At 26.5% G+C, this 18,080-nt stretch overlaps 1 protein-coding gene across 2 annotated transcripts in view; it reads left to right on the plus strand.

Moving 5' to 3' along the window:
* The first annotated feature begins 360 nt into the window (after positions 1–360).
* Positions 361–18,080, plus strand: part of LOC141524143 (uncharacterized) — a 34,648-nt gene continuing 16,928 nt past the window's right edge. Inside the window, exons 1-4 of one of the 2 annotated variants that reach the window (XM_074237825.1) lie at positions 361–410; positions 7,643–7,952; positions 10,537–10,758; positions 13,037–13,262. In XM_074237825.1, the coding sequence (XP_074093926.1) occupies positions 7,747–7,952; positions 10,537–10,758; positions 13,037–13,262 (654 nt within the window). In that variant the 5' untranslated portion in view covers positions 361–410; positions 7,643–7,746. Of the gene's footprint in view, positions 411–7,286; positions 7,953–10,536; positions 10,759–13,036; positions 13,263–18,080 lie in introns of those variants that run through there. The other variant, XM_074237817.1, reaches the window with a different exon arrangement.

An 18,080-nucleotide genomic window follows, 5' to 3' on the forward strand; every position in this document is an offset into this window, starting at 1 on the left:
TCAAGCGTAACAATAGCGATTTCGATACAAAATTAATAATTTTTTATTTTTTAAGCTGAAATTTTTTTCAATTCCAAAATTCCAAAATTTTTTTTTTCTAAACCATTCCTGAACTATAACGAACAAAACAAAAAAAAAATTTTGAAAATCGGTCCAGCCGTTTTTGAGTTTTAGCGAGACTAACGCACAGCAATTGATTTTTATATATATAGATATAAATATATAAAATATATGAAAAATTGATGTGGGTACTCAAATGAAAGGACTTGATGAGTGTAACATCGGGATGAGCTTATATCTTTAAAAATGTCAATAGTTCTCAAGATACAAGGTAATTTCTTAATTATGTATCTAGAGATAGAGCATTTTCGAATGCAGCCTAAATACTTATCATCGCAAATTGACTATTGGTGAGAATTATATGAAACCTTGAATAGGCACAAATTCAAATCAAGACCTTTGCAATGACACTAAATTTCACTAAAAAATCCTATTTTATCATATGACTATCCTGGACACAAAATTGTTCTTATTCTCTTAATAATATAAATAATTATTTAGTAAATAATTGAAACATGTAACTAATATAATTAATATATCATCTGATAATTTAAATTATTTTCCGATAGTTTCATAAAACCACAACATTTGTAATCATATCATTTGATCTTCGGTATATTTCTCTATAAAATATGATGCATTTGTAAAAAATAAAAAATAGTAGAATGACAGCTTAATCAGATTATCGAGATTAGTTTCCGATAATATCAAATAAAAATAATCTTTGAGTCATAGTAATAATCTTGATATAAAAATATTCTATGCATGAACATTGAAGGGTCATCGATCATCTCGGTCGGGCTGTCACATGAATGATAAATAAAATATTTCGATTTTTGATTGGAAGTAAAATCAATAGCTTTGTATGAAATATTATAAATTTAAAGGTTCCTGAGCAAAGTGCTATTTGAATATTTGCTAAATGAATATTGATTATTCATTTTCGCTGCGACAAGATAAAGATTAAAGCCAATGGCAGTGACGTCACTTGCATGTACTTGACGGCTTAAATAGAAACCCATTGATGTGTCTGATAACGTCCCATTTGTTTTCTTTTGATGATTTACATAATACCGTATACTTAGTGTGTCGTATTTCGTGTGTAAATATTGATATCGTTTACAAAGAGAAAAAAATAGTTCTCATCTTTATGTTGAAATGGTAACCATTATTATGTTAGATAGTAACGATGATTTTTGTGTGAATTTGCTGGAAAAAATCTGTGTTAATTTTTAAACACTTTTCTGTGTTAATTTGACAAATTTCTGTGTTGAAAATTTCTATGTTACATATTTTACACTTTTTTGTGTTAATTTAACACTTTTATGTGTTATTTTGACACAATAAATGTTAAATTTACATATAAAAGTGTGAAATATTTAACACAAAAATTTTTAACAAAAAATTTTTTGACCCAATGACGCAAAATTTTTTACTATGTGGGGTCAACCCCATTTTGGGCCATAATTAGGTGAAAAATTAATATTTTCAAATTTTTTTTTATTTTGCTTGTTTTTACCACAAATTTTTGATGAAAAATGTCGTAAAAGAAAAAAATAAAATTTTAAATAGCTTTTTTGCTTTCAAAATTTGAAAAAAATTTTGGCTTTCATGTTTTTGGACAAAATTTCTATTTTATCTTTTTTTGACATTTTTTCTTTTTTTCGAATAGTACATAAAAAAGCAAACAATTAAAAAAAGAAATTGTTCAATTTGACAAAAAAAAAAATTTAACAAGGCTAGCATGGGTAAAAATTATTTACCCCACTTGTAAATAATTATCGTTAATTCGATGTCGAATGAAATTTTAAGAAAGATGTTTTTTTTTTTTTTTTTAATAAAATTTCAATTTTTAATTACCGAAAAACATAAACAAAATGAAATTCGACTTAAATTACGACATCAATTGTGTAGAACCCAATTTTTAACGCTAAATAGAGAAGATTGTTTAAAGAATTAGAGTTTCATCAGTCTAAACTTTTTTTTTTTAATTTCCTCCTCTGTAATTTTTTTTTTTTTAGAATTTCGATATTGCTTATTCTTATTGAGTTATTAATAAAAAGCTAAGATCCTTTTACATTGATGATATTGAAGTAATCTGTCAGCTGTCAATTTTAAAAATTTTGATAATAGATCAATAATAATAAAAAAATGGTTCTAAAAATTTTCACTTGTAATCTTTATTAATTTTCACATGTGAAATTTTATAATAATTTCATAACTAAAAAATTCGAAAAAAAATTTCTAATGTCTGTCCACTCCAGTGTCATTTATATTGTTTATGTTTTTCGGGAATAACAAATTGAAATTTCAATAAATAAATAAAAAAAAATCATTGATTTCATAGCAAAAAGTTAAAAAAAAAAAATTTATCTTTTTCAAAATTTGATTCCGCATCAAATGAACTGATCATTCATATTTTCGCCACAATTCTCAATATTTTTTTCAGCTAATTCGCACAGAATTTTCAGGAAAATCATCGTGACTATGTAACGTAATAATTTGGTTAATTGTTACCATTCTAAGATGGGGATCAAAACTATTTTTTTTTTATGATCTATTAATACTTAGAGATAAACCGATTGTATACCAACCCCATCAAGGTTGAAACACATTGGGGTCGACGCCCTCCTATATTTTTATCAGTTTTTATATGTAACACACTAGAAAATAACCATAATAGTAATAATTAGTGGGAGAATCGTCGATCGATTGAGAGCAGTGTACTCTTAATAAGTATATGCGCCGATGTTAGTAAACCATGTACAGTATATAACTCCATGTTATTGAAATTGGTAGCTATGTTCAAAGTCACGCGAGCTTTCACACAGGTAATCTCATATTTATGTTATCTTCCTGTTATTTCGTCCAGTTACCGTCACTATTCCTTTCAACCCCCAATATGTTTGCGAAAACAAAACTAATGCTTTCAGAAACATCAATTCTTTTCTGGTCATTTTTTGCCCAAATTATCAATTCGTAAAATTTTACTGATTGAAAAAAAATAAGAAAAAATTTCAGAGTACAATTTTTCAACATGTTAAAATTATAACAGAGTAAGATGTACTACAATGAGAGACAACATAGTAAATTTACAATTTAAATAAGATGATAATAGAGATAAACAATTATACACAGAAAAAAGAAAACTTGAAAAATTACATTATAAATAATAAGTGTCCCGTCGCATTCAAAACTAAAAAAATTACAGTTTGAAATGACATTTTTCTAATTCAAACTTTGAATGTTAATTTTCAAAGCTTTCAATGTAAATATTATATTTTACAAGGTAATTCTTATAAAATCTGTAATACTTACAATCTGAAACTGTAATTATTCCAGTTTTCATCACGAAGCGCCTCGTTCACATTATATACTGTAATTTTTCTATTTTTCTTTTTTCCGTGTAGTATCTTATAAAATAATTAATTAAAACTAAAATACAAGACCTACTATTTTACAAAAATAGTTTAAATTCATGGCGTATCAAAAATTATGTAATTCTAATTCGTTTAATATTTTTTGATAATTATTTACAAGTGGGGTCAACCTTATTTTGGGCCATAATTAGGTGAAAAATTAACAGCTCTAAATTTTTTTTATTCTGCTTGTTTTTACGGCGCATTTATGATAAAAAATGTGGTGAAAGAAAAAAATAAAGATTTCGATAGCTTTTTTGCCTTCAAAAGTTGGAAAAAGTTTTGGCTTATATTTTTGGATAAAATTTCTATTTTATATTTTTTTGATGTTTTTAATATATTTTTTTTTTTTTTTTGATAAGTACATAAAAAAACAAACAATGTCACAATTTTCTAAAAAATTTATAAATTTTTTTTTAAATTTGTTAAAATTGTGAGAATCAACTTTTTTTTTTTAAATTGTTCATTTTTTATGTATTAAAAAAAAAATATTTCAACAAAATCAAATAGAAATTTCGTTAAAAAAAATGAAAATTAAAATGGTTGACCCCACCTGTAAATATTTACCAACTTTTTAATTTCTTCTCTTATTGATCCATGATTATAGTAGGTTTTTAATTTTTTTTTTTTTTCTTTAATCAAAGTTCTCGTGTATAAAAAGGAACAAATCATCTAAAAAAAATTATTGGAGATAAAACATTTTTACAAGAACTAGATTAAAATTTGTACTCATTGTAAAGATAAAAAAAAAAAAAAAACTTTTTACAAGTTATATTGTTGACAGAAAAAACATACTAATTTTCGTTACAATTCTTGTCTCTGTACGTTTTCTCTCGGTTATAGGAATAGCTGTCAAATAACTCGATTACGATCTCATCGATCGCTACATGAGATAAGTTGATTATAATTTGTTTGTCAGCTAAGCGTGTGACCGCAAATTGAACGCATCAAAAAGTGATTAAGTAATAAATAAAAAGAAAAAATGAAAATTTCATCAAAAATGTATTATCTTCTTTATTAATTTCATTTTTTATAAATATAACAACTATTTTAATTAGATTTAAGATTATTTTTCGTGTCGAAATGTATTTACGAACAGAGGATCATTAAAATTGCGTTTTTAAATATTTCTCTTTGATGATTAATTTTTGTAAACATTTTTATACAGAATAATTGAGCTTTCATCGGATCTATCAATAATAATGTTATTGTTATTTTTTTTATAATACTTCAGCATACAATATACTATTCTCAATAAATATTAAATTAAATAATAATATTGTTCTTTTACAATAATCCCCTTTCAAACTGCAAGCTACGTAGAATCTCCTTGACCTTAATTGAATAATCCCAACGTATTCTCACGAATAAAATTAGAAATCAAACTTTATATTCTTATGCAATCTCATTTGTATTCAAATAATTCTATCAATTCAGCTTCACAGTGTGAATAAATAATTGCAATAATTTTATGAAAATAAAATCAACTAATATTCATTACGCAATTGTAATCTTAAAATATATTTTGGAGAAATATCAGCAGATGCGATCACATATAATTATAACTAATAGCTAAATTTAATTAAATCCAAATATTGGCAGGAGCTAACTGTATACTATAATCAGATATGATTATATATAATAATATCTAGTTATCCATTATTACACAAGACTACATATACATTCTATCCTGCTAATTTATCAACATAAACATGTCTCATGTTCGTTTAGATAACTATTTATAATCAAAACTTTAGAAAACTATAATAATAGTGAACATTCAATATCATTATCGAAAATTCTATTATCTGTTTTTGTAATAAAAAAAAAAACTCTATGATTAGATTGTATAAAATTATATAAAATTTTTAAAAGTTGAATTCACAGTATATAAAAAAAACTTGGAAGCAGGATCTGATAGTCTAAGCATGTATAATTTTATATATTTTTACATAATCGATTTCTTCTCAGATTAATTTTTCAAGTTCTTAAAAAAGTTTTTTTGATTTTTCATTTAATATCAATCAAAATTTTTTTATTTAAAAAAATTAGGTACATATTTACAAGCGCGCGGTAAGAACAAGATTACACTAGATATCATCCTAGATTATACTGAGTGAAAAAAAATTTTAGATAGTAGCTAGTATAATCCAGATTATAATGAGTATAATCTAGATATCACGCAGTATAATCTGGATTACAATGAGTATAATCCAGACATCACGCAGTATAATCTGGATTTTTTTAGCTACTATCTGAAATTTTTTTTCACCACAGATATCACTGAGTATAATCTAGGATGATATCCAGTGTCATCTTGTTCTTTCCGTGGGGGTCAACTATTTTAATTTTCAGTTTTTTGAACGAAATTTCTCTTTGATTTTATTGATACAGTTTTTTTTTTTTTGGAAGAACGAACAATTTAAAAAAAAAAGTTGATTATCATAATTTCAATAAATTTTCAAAAAAAATTAAAAATTAAAAAAAAAATAATCAAAAAATGATAAAATAGAAATTTTATCCAAAAACATGAGAGCCAAAATTTTTTCCGACTTTTGAAGGCAAAAAAGCTATCAAAATCTTTTTCTTTTTTTCACTACATTTTTTATAATAAATCCTCCGTAAAAACAAGCAGAATAAAAAAAAATTGAAAATGTTAATTTTTCACCTCATTATGGCCCAAAATGGGGTTGACCCCACTTGTAAATAATTACCATTAATTTTTAATTAAATAATTTGTATTAATTTCTAATACAGACATAATTCATAGTGGTTCATCATCATTGTAATTAGAATTAACATTAATCGGACAACCAAAAAGTAATTACTGAAAAATATAAAAAATACTGATCTGCTTAATTTATGAACAAAACTTTACTACGTTGCGTTAAAATCTTTAATTAACAACTGTCTAAAAATTAAAACAAGATATTAGTCTCATTATATAATTAAATATTACCACGAACATAATAAGAGTGTAATTCATAAAATACGAGCAAATCCCTCGAAGCAGTACATGCTCATATCATAATCTATCACATTATCTATTTCCCAGTATCAAAAGTATTAATAGCCAACATTTATACTGCAATATAATGCGCGGCTAGAGCTTTTCGCAGAGTCGATAAAACCATCGAACCTGGCCAACTATCTGATCTACCATCTATTTCCACTAATCTTCACAGGTAGCTTCAATAATATTTCTTTCACTCAATTATTTTCATTAATTCCAATTCCAAATTTAACAAAATGGGCTTAAAAAATATAAAATCATCAAAAATCTAGAACCGTTTATGCGAATATTAATATCAAATAAATTAATTCATCGACTGTAAATGAATCAGTCTGATAATTCAATAGGTGTGTATCCATACCTGGTTCTTCTTTATACTTTTATCCCTCTTCCTCTCGCTTTTCTCGTTCCATTCCACGGTATTTCCCATTCTCTCGTTATACCAGGAATCAGCTAGTTGAATTTGGAGTCACGCGTGCGCGAATATATAGCGTGAACTGGTATTATATATGTACATCCAGAACCCACCTATTCACAAGCTAAACCCTCTCCCGAGCTTTCAACCCCCATTGAAAGAAAGAGATACCAAGCTGAAAGAACGAGAGGGTCCGGGAAGAGAGTGAGTAACTAGTATCAACAACCACGCGAGCTCGGGATTCAGTTTTCCGTTGGAAGTGCTTCGCGACATACCGCATGTTATTTCCGTCAGTCTCAGGACTTGAAATTCATCATTTAAAGTTTTTCCGAGTATAATTTTTTAATTTTAATGCTTTATCTGTGAAAAATAAAAAATTGGCTTGCTGATAAAAAATAATATTCTAGAAAATAAAAATTGGTTTAAGAGTAAACTTAACTTATTTGTGGTGAAGGAATGAATAAATAAAAATATCAGTTGAATTTTTTATATCATCAACTTAAAGTTTATGTCCAATTTACTCAGAATCGCAACCCTTCGGAGCGTAGGTTGCTGAGCGGTTAATACCCAAAGGAACGGTTTGTTGTACAGAGATACTATCCGTGATATACGTTTAGATAATATTACTTAGTAGAACATATTTAAGGTTTAATGTAGATCGATGTGAGAATAAATAATCTGATGGTATTATATGTAAAGAAAATGAGAAAAAGAATTTTTTTTATTTTTATTTAGTGAATAGAACTATAGACACTACACTGTACCTCCCACAAAGTGTAAGTTGATAGGCAACATTTAAATTTATCGGGTATAATGAACATTACGAGGATTCTAACGGCATGGCTACGTCTACGGTAACGAGATATCATCAGGGTAATGAACGATCATCCCATCCATGTAATTCACGTCCAGATGTGGTTCAATCGTCCTTGACCACCACATGTCCTCCAAGCAGTTTTCCTGACAAATTTCAAGATTTTTTTGCGACACTAAACGAAGACACCGATGATTTATCCACCATGCTGGAAGACAAACTTATCCCCAGGTAATTCCAAGTATAAATATTTCTTTGTTTGTCTTCTCTACGAGGATCTTGATTCTTCGTAAGGGCAATGTTCTTGTTTGTTGTAAATTAAGACCAAGTTGATTTATTTACTTTGCTATTGCTTAGGGTGAATTACCCCTGATTTTATTTTTGCCTTGGAAGATAAATTTTGTAGCTCGAGGGTTTTGATTTTGAATATTTTAGACTTTTATTTCTGCATTCACAATATAAAATTTTAAAATGCTTCATCATGTCACTTATTCTTTAATCTTATTACGTTCAAGTCTCGGTGAACCCCTTCGAATGCCGCAATCTCGATCTCAATCGGATAATCCATTCTAAAAATATCTTATAAAAAAATTTATTCTCATTATTTTAAAAAATTGGAGTGTTACTAATAGCCCTGAATAATAGAAAAAAAAAAAAAAATCTGGAAAACTGTTGACCCTGCAGGTCATCGCCGGAACTACCCGCTATGTACAAGTTCAAAACGGTCGACAAATTATCTATTTCGAAAACACAACTTTATTCTTTTTTGAGCTCTTCGAGTTCGTAATTTTAGTGATTGTTGAGAACATTATTTTTTTTAATTTTTAATTGCAATCAAACGTTTTTGATAAGACTTGTAACAGTTGACGCACTTTTTCAACGTAAAATTATTAAGTTATATTAAAAACAAACTATTTAAAATTTTTTTTAAAAATTGAATATCTCTCAAACGAATCAACCGATTTTGATGCGGTTTATAGCAATTAACGCAATTTTTAAAGCACAAATAATTTTTTTTTTCTATTCTCTAAACAATTTGAAAAGAAATTTTGAAATTATATTAGAAAGATGACTCTATCCTAATTTTTCGAGAACGATTTTTCTTGAACGAATGAACCAATTTTGATGCAGTTTACGGAAATCAATTTTTTTTTTTTTTTTTTTTTTTTTTTTTTTATTCAAGACCCTAGAAGAAATAATTAATTTGAACCAGTAACTGGCAAGTCTAGTTGAACTAGCCAGTTGCTAGCCAAAAATTCGATTTCATTTCTATTAAGGGAGCTGATTTGTTTTTGGAATTAATCGATACATTTGTTTAAAAGTTATCTCAAAAAAACATTTTTTGAAAATGAGACATCTTTAATGGAATATTCAGAACAGCTTTCTAAGACCTCAAAACGTAGAGATTTGATGAGAACTCGATTTTCGAAAACCGGAATGAAACCAATAATTTCCCGATTTTTTAAAAATTACTGATTTTTATGGCGGGAAGTTAAAAATCAATTTTAATGGCAAAAATTATACTTTAAATACAAAATTTCTTTAATGCTAGGAGTCTTGCCTAAATTTTCGATTAGCTTTTAAAAATAAAATTTCTAAAAATTACTAACTATGATGGGTCTAAAATTAATTATTCTGTCGAAAAATATCCTGTTAAAAACACTTTCAGCTATTAAATTGAAAAGAAATACATTCTATTAAAAAAAATACAATTAAATGTATAAAAATCATAATAATTGAATAAAAAAACGAGAATAATAATTACAAAATAAAATTTATTTAGAAGTAAATTTACCAAATTTCTCATTTTACTATATGATGACTGACTAATTTTCCAAAGCTTCAGTTTTTGAATTCTTTAATTTTTCAACAATTGAACGAATCAAAAATTCATTTAATTAATGCACTAAGTATTGTAAAGTTTAATATGTTTACATTGTAAAAAATTTCGGCGCAAAAATGGATTTGGAGCACTTTAGACGGTTGTGTAGTGTGAAATAACGGTGTAAATTTTCCATCCGTCTAATTTTAACACGGTGTAATTTCTCGTTAATGAGCCATAATTGATCAATAAATATTTTTATTTACTTAATTTTTATCCTGAATTAATAACTATATTAGTATTATTTGTGTATTAAATAGTTGGTTGAACATTTTCATAGTCATTTATCGCAATTAAAAATAAATATACATATATTATGTATTTATCTATAAATTAATTATTGCAAAAACTTTTTTTTGGGAACCGATGTATTTTTATATGAAACGTGCAGAAATACAAAAAAAAAATTTTTTTTCAAACTAAAATTTTTTTTGGACTTAAAAAAACAGAATTTTTATTATACGCCCTTATGGCATCTGGAACGCGATATATATACAGATAAAAAATTACTCTACTAAGAAATGGATTTATATTGTTTACTTCTTCTACCGTTGATATTTTTTTGTGATCAGTAATTTCAAAATTAGTAAGAAAAAATAATCTTATTTTTGCAGAAATTAAAAAACTATCACTTTCTGTAATAAAATTTAAAAACTTACTTTTAGTGAAATGATAAAAATAAAACTAATGTGAAAATAAAACCATGAATAATTTAAATTAATGTTTTCCTTAAACAAGTTTTTTCACATAAAAATACAACGATGAGATGAAATATGGGAGCACCATGAGTAATTGCTCTGCGTTGTATCGTACATGAAAATTGAAATTTATGTTACTTTATACAAAGATTGATTTATAGATGTTTAGGGTGTATATATAAATATTTATTGTTTTAAGAGTGTCAATGAATAAAATGATTAATAAATATTACAGGAAGGCGGATAATAGCGAGATAAAAGGCAGTAGTAGAAGATGGGCCAAACGTACATTTCAACGACGTAGCAGTGAAATAGAGGTCCGGTTACACCGAACATCAGTTTCTACAAATGGACAACCGGACAAAATGGGTATTGAAACTGGTCCCAAGTCGCCAACTCCTTCTCGTAGACGAAGTTCTAGTATTGCGGTAGCCCGTCCAACGCCAGATTTACACAGGTGATCCATATTTAATTTTTCTCAAGGTATTGTTGATAATGATAATTTATAGTGATCCCTAAATATTTTGGTTAATAGCCAAGATCTTAAAAAATATTTCTTTTTTTATTTATTTTATTTTATTTTATGAATTTCAGTGAAGATATTTGTTAAAGTACACGTTGATAATTTTAAAAATAACATTTTTTTTGAAGACGATAAAAAAATTGAATGATTGCCTTGTAAAAATAGAAGATTTGTTTAAAGTCGATTGAATTTTTGGTTTTCAAAGCTTTTGACTCACCCGTGGTAGTTTTTTTTTGTAATTTGTGCTAAAGAAATATTTTATTTAATTTTACTGTCAATTAACGACATCATTTTCAACTCATTATAAGAATTTTTTAAAGAAAAATATTTAGATAAAAAGGACGTATTTCATCGCTGCGAAAAGCAACGAGAGGTGAAAGATAATTAAAATAGAAATAACTTTATGGAATACAAAGCAAAATTTTTATTTTTAATTTACTTAACGAAAAGAATAACGGTATATTTGAAATTTATTCTTCAAAAAGATAGTCAAGTCTAATATTTACTCTCACGTAGATTTGTTTCTGCATAACTCTTAATTTAAGGTTATTTTGTTATCGATGTAATAAGTTGCATACGTTTTTTCTTTGAAAATGACAAACTTTTGTTGAATGATTCAATATTTCAATGATTTACATTTTTTTTTCAACTTTTCTCTAATTTTTAAATAAATAAAAAAAATTTTTTAGCTTTAAAAGTTTTGACCGACCAATAAATTTTCAAAATATTTACAAAATTTTCAACCAAGAAAATATTACAATGACGGGAAAGAAAAATTAAAAACAAAAAAAATTTTATTTTTTGACGATTTAGGAATTTTTCAAAATCTGAAATGATCTCTAAAAATTTTTCTTGAGCTGATTTTTGAGATGGCTGTAAAATATAAGAAAAGTCAGGTTTTTTTGCCAATTTCAGACTACACAGAAAAAAAGGGTTCACTTGAGCCAAGAAAATATTTTTCTTCCTAATTATTTTCTTGAGCGAAAAACAAATTTTTTTTTCGACCCAAGAAATTTCACTTATTCGAAAATAATTAATTCTCTTGCTTTAAGAAATACGTATCTTGATCCAAGAAAATTTATTTAAGTCAAAAAAATTTTCTTGTTTTGAGAAAATTCAGCATCTTACTCCAAAAAATTTTGTTATTGATAGAAGTATATTTTCTTGTCTTGAGAAAATTTCTCTCTTGCTCCAAAAAATTAAATATATCGATAGAAATAAATTTTCATTAATATTTTTATTGACTAACATGTCAAATGGGAAGATCAAATAATATTGAATCATTTTTTTTCATTCAATTTGTATAATTGCACGCTAAAATAATATAAAATGGGCATCAAATATTCAAGAGAAAAATTTTCTCGAGGTGAGAAAATTTTTTTCTCAGCTGAAGTAGGTGGAGCTGATTTCCTAAAGTATCTAAAAATCTTGATCAAATATAAAAATTTACTCTATCAAGTATTTATGATAATTTGAATTAAGAAAAAATTACTTTCACTAAGAATAAAATTTCAAGAAAAATTTTTACTCCGGCCAACACAACTTCAGTTTTCCTTCAGGCAGCCGAAAATTTTCTTGAGCCAAGAATTTTGTTCTCTAGTCAAGAAATTTTTCTTTCTGTATACGAAAAATAATTCATAATGGAAATATCGCAAACTTTTAAGTGCAAAAATTGGTCATGTCTTGCTATCGCTCTTAGATTTAGTAGGGTAGACTTCCTGTAAATCATCTCTATCGTCTATGCTGCACTCACATGACAAAAAATACATCAATATTAAATATTGAGATAATACGTCAATAAATAACGCTAATATTTTTATAAATTATTCAATACATATTTTTTTTATAATCCAATTTCATAATTTAGTTTTCCATAAAATAAATAATAAATATTTTAGTTTCTGTCAATCTATGCCATAAACTGAGTTATAAATGGTCATAAAGAACATACTCGAGGAACCCTATAGATTTTAACGACGCATTATTTCAGACTGTTAAGTATGTACGAATGTATATATATATATGCCTTGATAAAGTACACAATATCAAGTAAAGCACGATATTATGTAGTGTATCGCAATAAAGTCTGAACCATGAACCTCGTGAAAGTGCGCGTTTTATACGTCACAGTGGATTCACTTTAACGACAAGACTAGACGCAATATTGCAAGTTCTGAGCGATAACTTTTAAGTGACGTGTGTTTCATTGCAGATTTCTGCAGACAGAAGCTGGTCCCTGGGGTCATTTATCCCCATCACCACGCAGCCCAACACGCCCGACAAGTGCACTAAGTCCTGGTGCAACGTCATCGACATCTCAACATCTCAGTCCAAGTCCTACAAGTCCCGCCGGGCCGGGAACGATTTCAAGAACTCAACGACCTGATCGACAACAGCACCGTGGGAGGACAAGCAGCATGCCAGCAGTTCCACGTCGGGTAAATTTATTAGAACACTTCATTTAATCACTTTTTTTTCATTATTTTTATTTGCTAATGTCATCGAAGCTAGAAATTCCGACGCTAAATGTCATCGGTCATTTTCATCAAATTAATTTTAGATTTTAATTTGCTATTTCAATCGATAAATATTAATTGTTTAATAAACAGTAACCAGCAATTTTATTTACTGAAGCAAAGGTCGAGCATTGACATGAACTTATTTTTAATTAACTGGCTTAATAACTATAAAGTTTATTAAAAATATTTTACATTGAATATATTTATATAGAACGAAACATCACAATGGAACTTTGAAGCTTTCGTAAAAAATATATAAAGTAGGACGCAGCAATAAAATAAGAAACGATTCAGGGGTGTGGAAAGTTTTTTTCTGAGCCACTTTTGCTGGAAAAGATTGATTTTTTTCTCCAAGACATTTACTCGTGAATTAAAATTCTTTAACTGAGGGAAATTAAATTTAGTACTTGAAATTACATTTGTTATTTGAATGAATTTGACGAATTTTTTTTTTTGAATAAGGTTTTCACATTATTGATTGTGAATATATTAATAGAGAAGAAGCATAAAACTTGTAGAATTTAATCAAAATAAAAAAACTTATATGAAAAAAGTTAGTATTGTATATTTAAAATTTTGAAGAGATCACCTACTTAAGTTTGGATGGTCTTTTTTCCTTATTTTTCAAAGACACTATTATGAATAAAAATATTGAAGACGAACACATTTATTTATTTTTTGAAATAGTGTCCAAGTTTTAGAGAATTTTAGTTCTGAAAATTTGTTGAAGGTATTATATGATATATATTTAAGTAGACATTTTTTATATTTTATTCCGACATCCCTCTTATTTTTTTAGGTTTGAATAAAGTAATAAATTACCAGTATTTGCATTTAAAAACTGCATAATTTCCATCGTGTTCTCCTTTTCGACCCTCTTTCAAAATAAATTATTTATTAAAATGTAATATTTCTGTCTACCATTTATTTTTGTAATTTTTCCCGCTAAGACAATTAAAAATTTTTGAAAATCGGGAAATTATTGGTTTTATCCTGTTTTTTGAACATCGAGTTTTTATCAGATCTCTGAATGGTGTCTGCATGTACACAGAAAAAAAAATTAATTTGAATCAAGAGAAAAATTCTTAAACCAAGAAAATAATTTTAAAGAGTTTTATTGTCTTGGATCAAGACGAAAAATTCTTGAATCAAGTAAAATTTATTTAAACCAATAAAAATTTCTTAGTTTAAGAATTTTTCTATTCAAATCAAGAAGATGAAATTCTTCAAAATTATTTACTTAATTCAAGTAAATTTTTTTTTCTGTGTATGCTCGAAAAGCTCAAAAGCATCGAACAGCTAACTCTTTGAGCTCGAAGAACTTAAAAATGTCATGAGTGCAATTTTAAGCGCTCTGTTATGGAATTAGTGGGAAGTTGCGGGGATGGCCTTGAGGGTCAATCGATTTTCTAATTTTTTTAATAATTTTCAGTTATCTATCTATATTAATAAAGAAGAAAGATTTGATTGTTTGTTTGTTTGCATTGAATAGGCTCCGAAACTACTGAACCGATTTGAAAAATTCTTTCACTATTGGGAAGCTACACTATCCCTAGGTGACATAGGCTATATTATATGACAATTAATTGCACGATTCATGATGCGAAGCATCAGAGAGTCCTTTACGATCGAAAAATTTTTTTCGCCTTATTTTGGCAACTATTTTTATTATTATAGCCTTTTTAGTTCACGGAATCAAAATATTTTGTAAACTATTGTCAAGATTATTTAATGGAGATTAATTCCATACTTTTTAAAATTTAATTTAGTGCAACAGAAACGGAAAAAAAACGTCAAAATAGGTCAAAAAATTTTTCTGTCCGTCATTCTTTATTTTATTAATATTTTATAATTAATTAATATTTTATAATAATCCACTTTTGGATTTTCCAAACTTTTTACTTGAAATTTTTGTTAAATACCCGTGTAAAGTCGGGGCGAATTTATAGTAGTTTATAAATTTATTATTAATTTAAAACCTTATAAATTTTAAAGCTTGAAAAGAAATGAAGAAAAAACTGCAAAATTCAAATAGACAGCAAACTGTTTTATTTTACAATATTTTTCTCTTGTAATCCATTAGCCAAAAAGAATACAGTGCAAACATACCCTTTGCTATCAGCAGCATAAAAAATGACATGCTATAGATGTGATCACAGAGATACGTTTTTCGCCGTAATAAGAATTTATTCATTTGCTTTTTGTTTTTCATTTATTTTTATTTCCTGGAGACAAATATAAATATACTAGTTGAGAATGATAAAAAGAGCCAATTTCAACGATTGAATAAAATGGAAACCGACAATTGTTTTATTTCGCTTAAATATATATTGACACTGCTGGATATTTGATGTATAATATATCAGTCTGAATAGCCAACAATACAATAACAAAAATACAACAATTTAGAAAAATTTGTAATGATATAAGCGAATAGATTTTCTGTTGGAAAATTTTTACGTCGATATACATAAGGATTCAATGTATATATTTATAGGTATATATAAATTTCGTAGATTTACTTGAGATAAGAGTGATACATACGCTGACACAAACAAAGAAGACAAAGTGGTTAATATAAAAAAAGTTTTGTGAAGAGGATACGAAAGGAGAAAAGAGGTCGACAATCTTGTAGTGACAAATTTGTTATTCATTTTAGATCGACGTGCCATAAGCCTTCCTCGGATTTCGAAAGCACTTGTTATTTATTCGCAAATTTAAATATTCGTGGATTTCAGTTTGCTCAATTTGAATATCAACAGAGCTTTATTTTTATTATTCTAAATTTTTTCGTTTTCGACTTTCACCGATTGAAAATAAATTTAATTGTTTTTAAAAGATAAATTTCTCTTTCGCTGCTGAAATCAACATTTACAAAAATGATTTTTTTCTGTTTTACAAATACAATTTGAAAAGAATAAAAAATACAAATATAAATTTGTACTAAAAAAAAAAAAAAACAATCAAATTTGAATTTTAATGAAAAAAATCTTTACGTTAAAAAAAATTTTAATGAATTAAAATATTTTGCATAAATATTAATTTTAAATAGTAATGTTATGGTTCTAATCCCGCGCAAAAAAAATTCTGATTCAAAATGAATTTAAGATTGAAATTCATATTTTGACACAAATATGATTAGTTTTGAGATTAATCCAAATTTGAAATTGATTTGTAAATAGAAATTAGCACGCCTGGAGAAATTCCGATCCTGCTTTAGATTATTAATAAAGACGAGAATATTTAGGATAAATTTTATATATAAAATATTTTAAAGTCTTTATTAAAATTTCAAACTTAAATTCATTTTGAATTAGAATATTTTTTGCACGGGATAATAATTAATTAATTATACTTACTAGTAACCTGCAGTCAACACAAGATTATCAAGATTACGAATTATAAATATAAAAACTTTAGCTTAATAAATTTTCAATCATTTTAATCACAATATATATAGTTCGGATACTTTCAAAAGTTTCGATACTTGTATAAAAATTAATGTTACTAAGACAGGATCAATCACTAACATTTTAATAAAATTGTGACAAGATAGAACTAACAAACTATTCAAAACTTCCCGCGAAATTTAATATGAAAAGTAAAAAATCATAAAATTGTAAATAAACATAAATTTAAATCAAGAGCATTCCAATGATACTTTATTAAACTAAAAAACTCATTTTATCTAATACATAATCTAAAGAAAAAAATTTTCTTATTTATTTAATTATATAGATTATTTCATCATCAATTTATAAAGTTCATATCGTTTCACTTTGTTTTGGTTGTACATAAATTTCCATAATATATGTTTATACTCTAATAAAAATATAAAATAAACTTTTTATTAACGGAAAAGAAAAATAATGCGTGCAATTTTATTGATAATTCCGTCAAATTACACATATCATAAAACGCCGAGAGAAAAATGGCAATGAAAAAAATACTGAAGTTTGAATTGACATAATAGAGCCAATCAGCATACAATAAAAAAAAAAAAGGCCGCGTTAGAGTTCCAAAATAACAATAATAATAATAAAAAATCAATATTAAATAAAAACAAACAGGGTAATGGTATTCCTAAAGGAATAAATTCAATGTCTAGATGAAAATCCGTTGAGTGAGTTGAACTTTTTTATTTCTTCAACTTGATAAATAAAGAGAGGATAAAACGGACAATGATGTTCTAAAAATAAACGTATATACACAGTTATATAGTTAGATAGTTATATACATTACGTGAAAAGTTATAGTTAAGTTTAATTTATAGAATTAATTATCAGAAGGACTTATCAATAAGCTTTTTCATTTATTATTATTACTTGAGCTCAAGAGGTTGTCTGATTGGATGAAAAAAAAAAAAAAAAAAACGCAGACGTTTCAATAATCTTTCATAAACAATCGCGATTGTAATCTTTTTGTTCACTTTTTTTTTTTTTTTTCAATTTCTCACGTTTCCTTAAATAGGAAGAAAAGAATAGCTTTTAAAATTCTAAAAAACTGGGAGAAAATCAGGCCACGAGATTAAGCTCGAACACAGTTGGCACTTGTCGTGTATCTGAAAAAAGATAATTAATGTTATCGGTGTTATTATCATCACGTGTTAATGTTAATCAGTTATGGTACGTGTAGGCAATACAATAGTGTATAGTGGAAGAGAATTACACAGAACATGAAGACATGTATTTGCCTAAGACTTTGTAGTACATTGCTTGTAGTTCAGTTACTTGTGTG

Source organism: Cotesia typhae, unplaced genomic scaffold (genome assembly GCF_013202065.1).
Source record: "Cotesia typhae breed Kobodo isofemale line unplaced genomic scaffold, CoteBio_Ctyphae contig_11, whole genome shotgun sequence".
NCBI classification, from domain to species: Eukaryota; Metazoa; Arthropoda; class Insecta; order Hymenoptera; family Braconidae; genus Cotesia; species Cotesia typhae.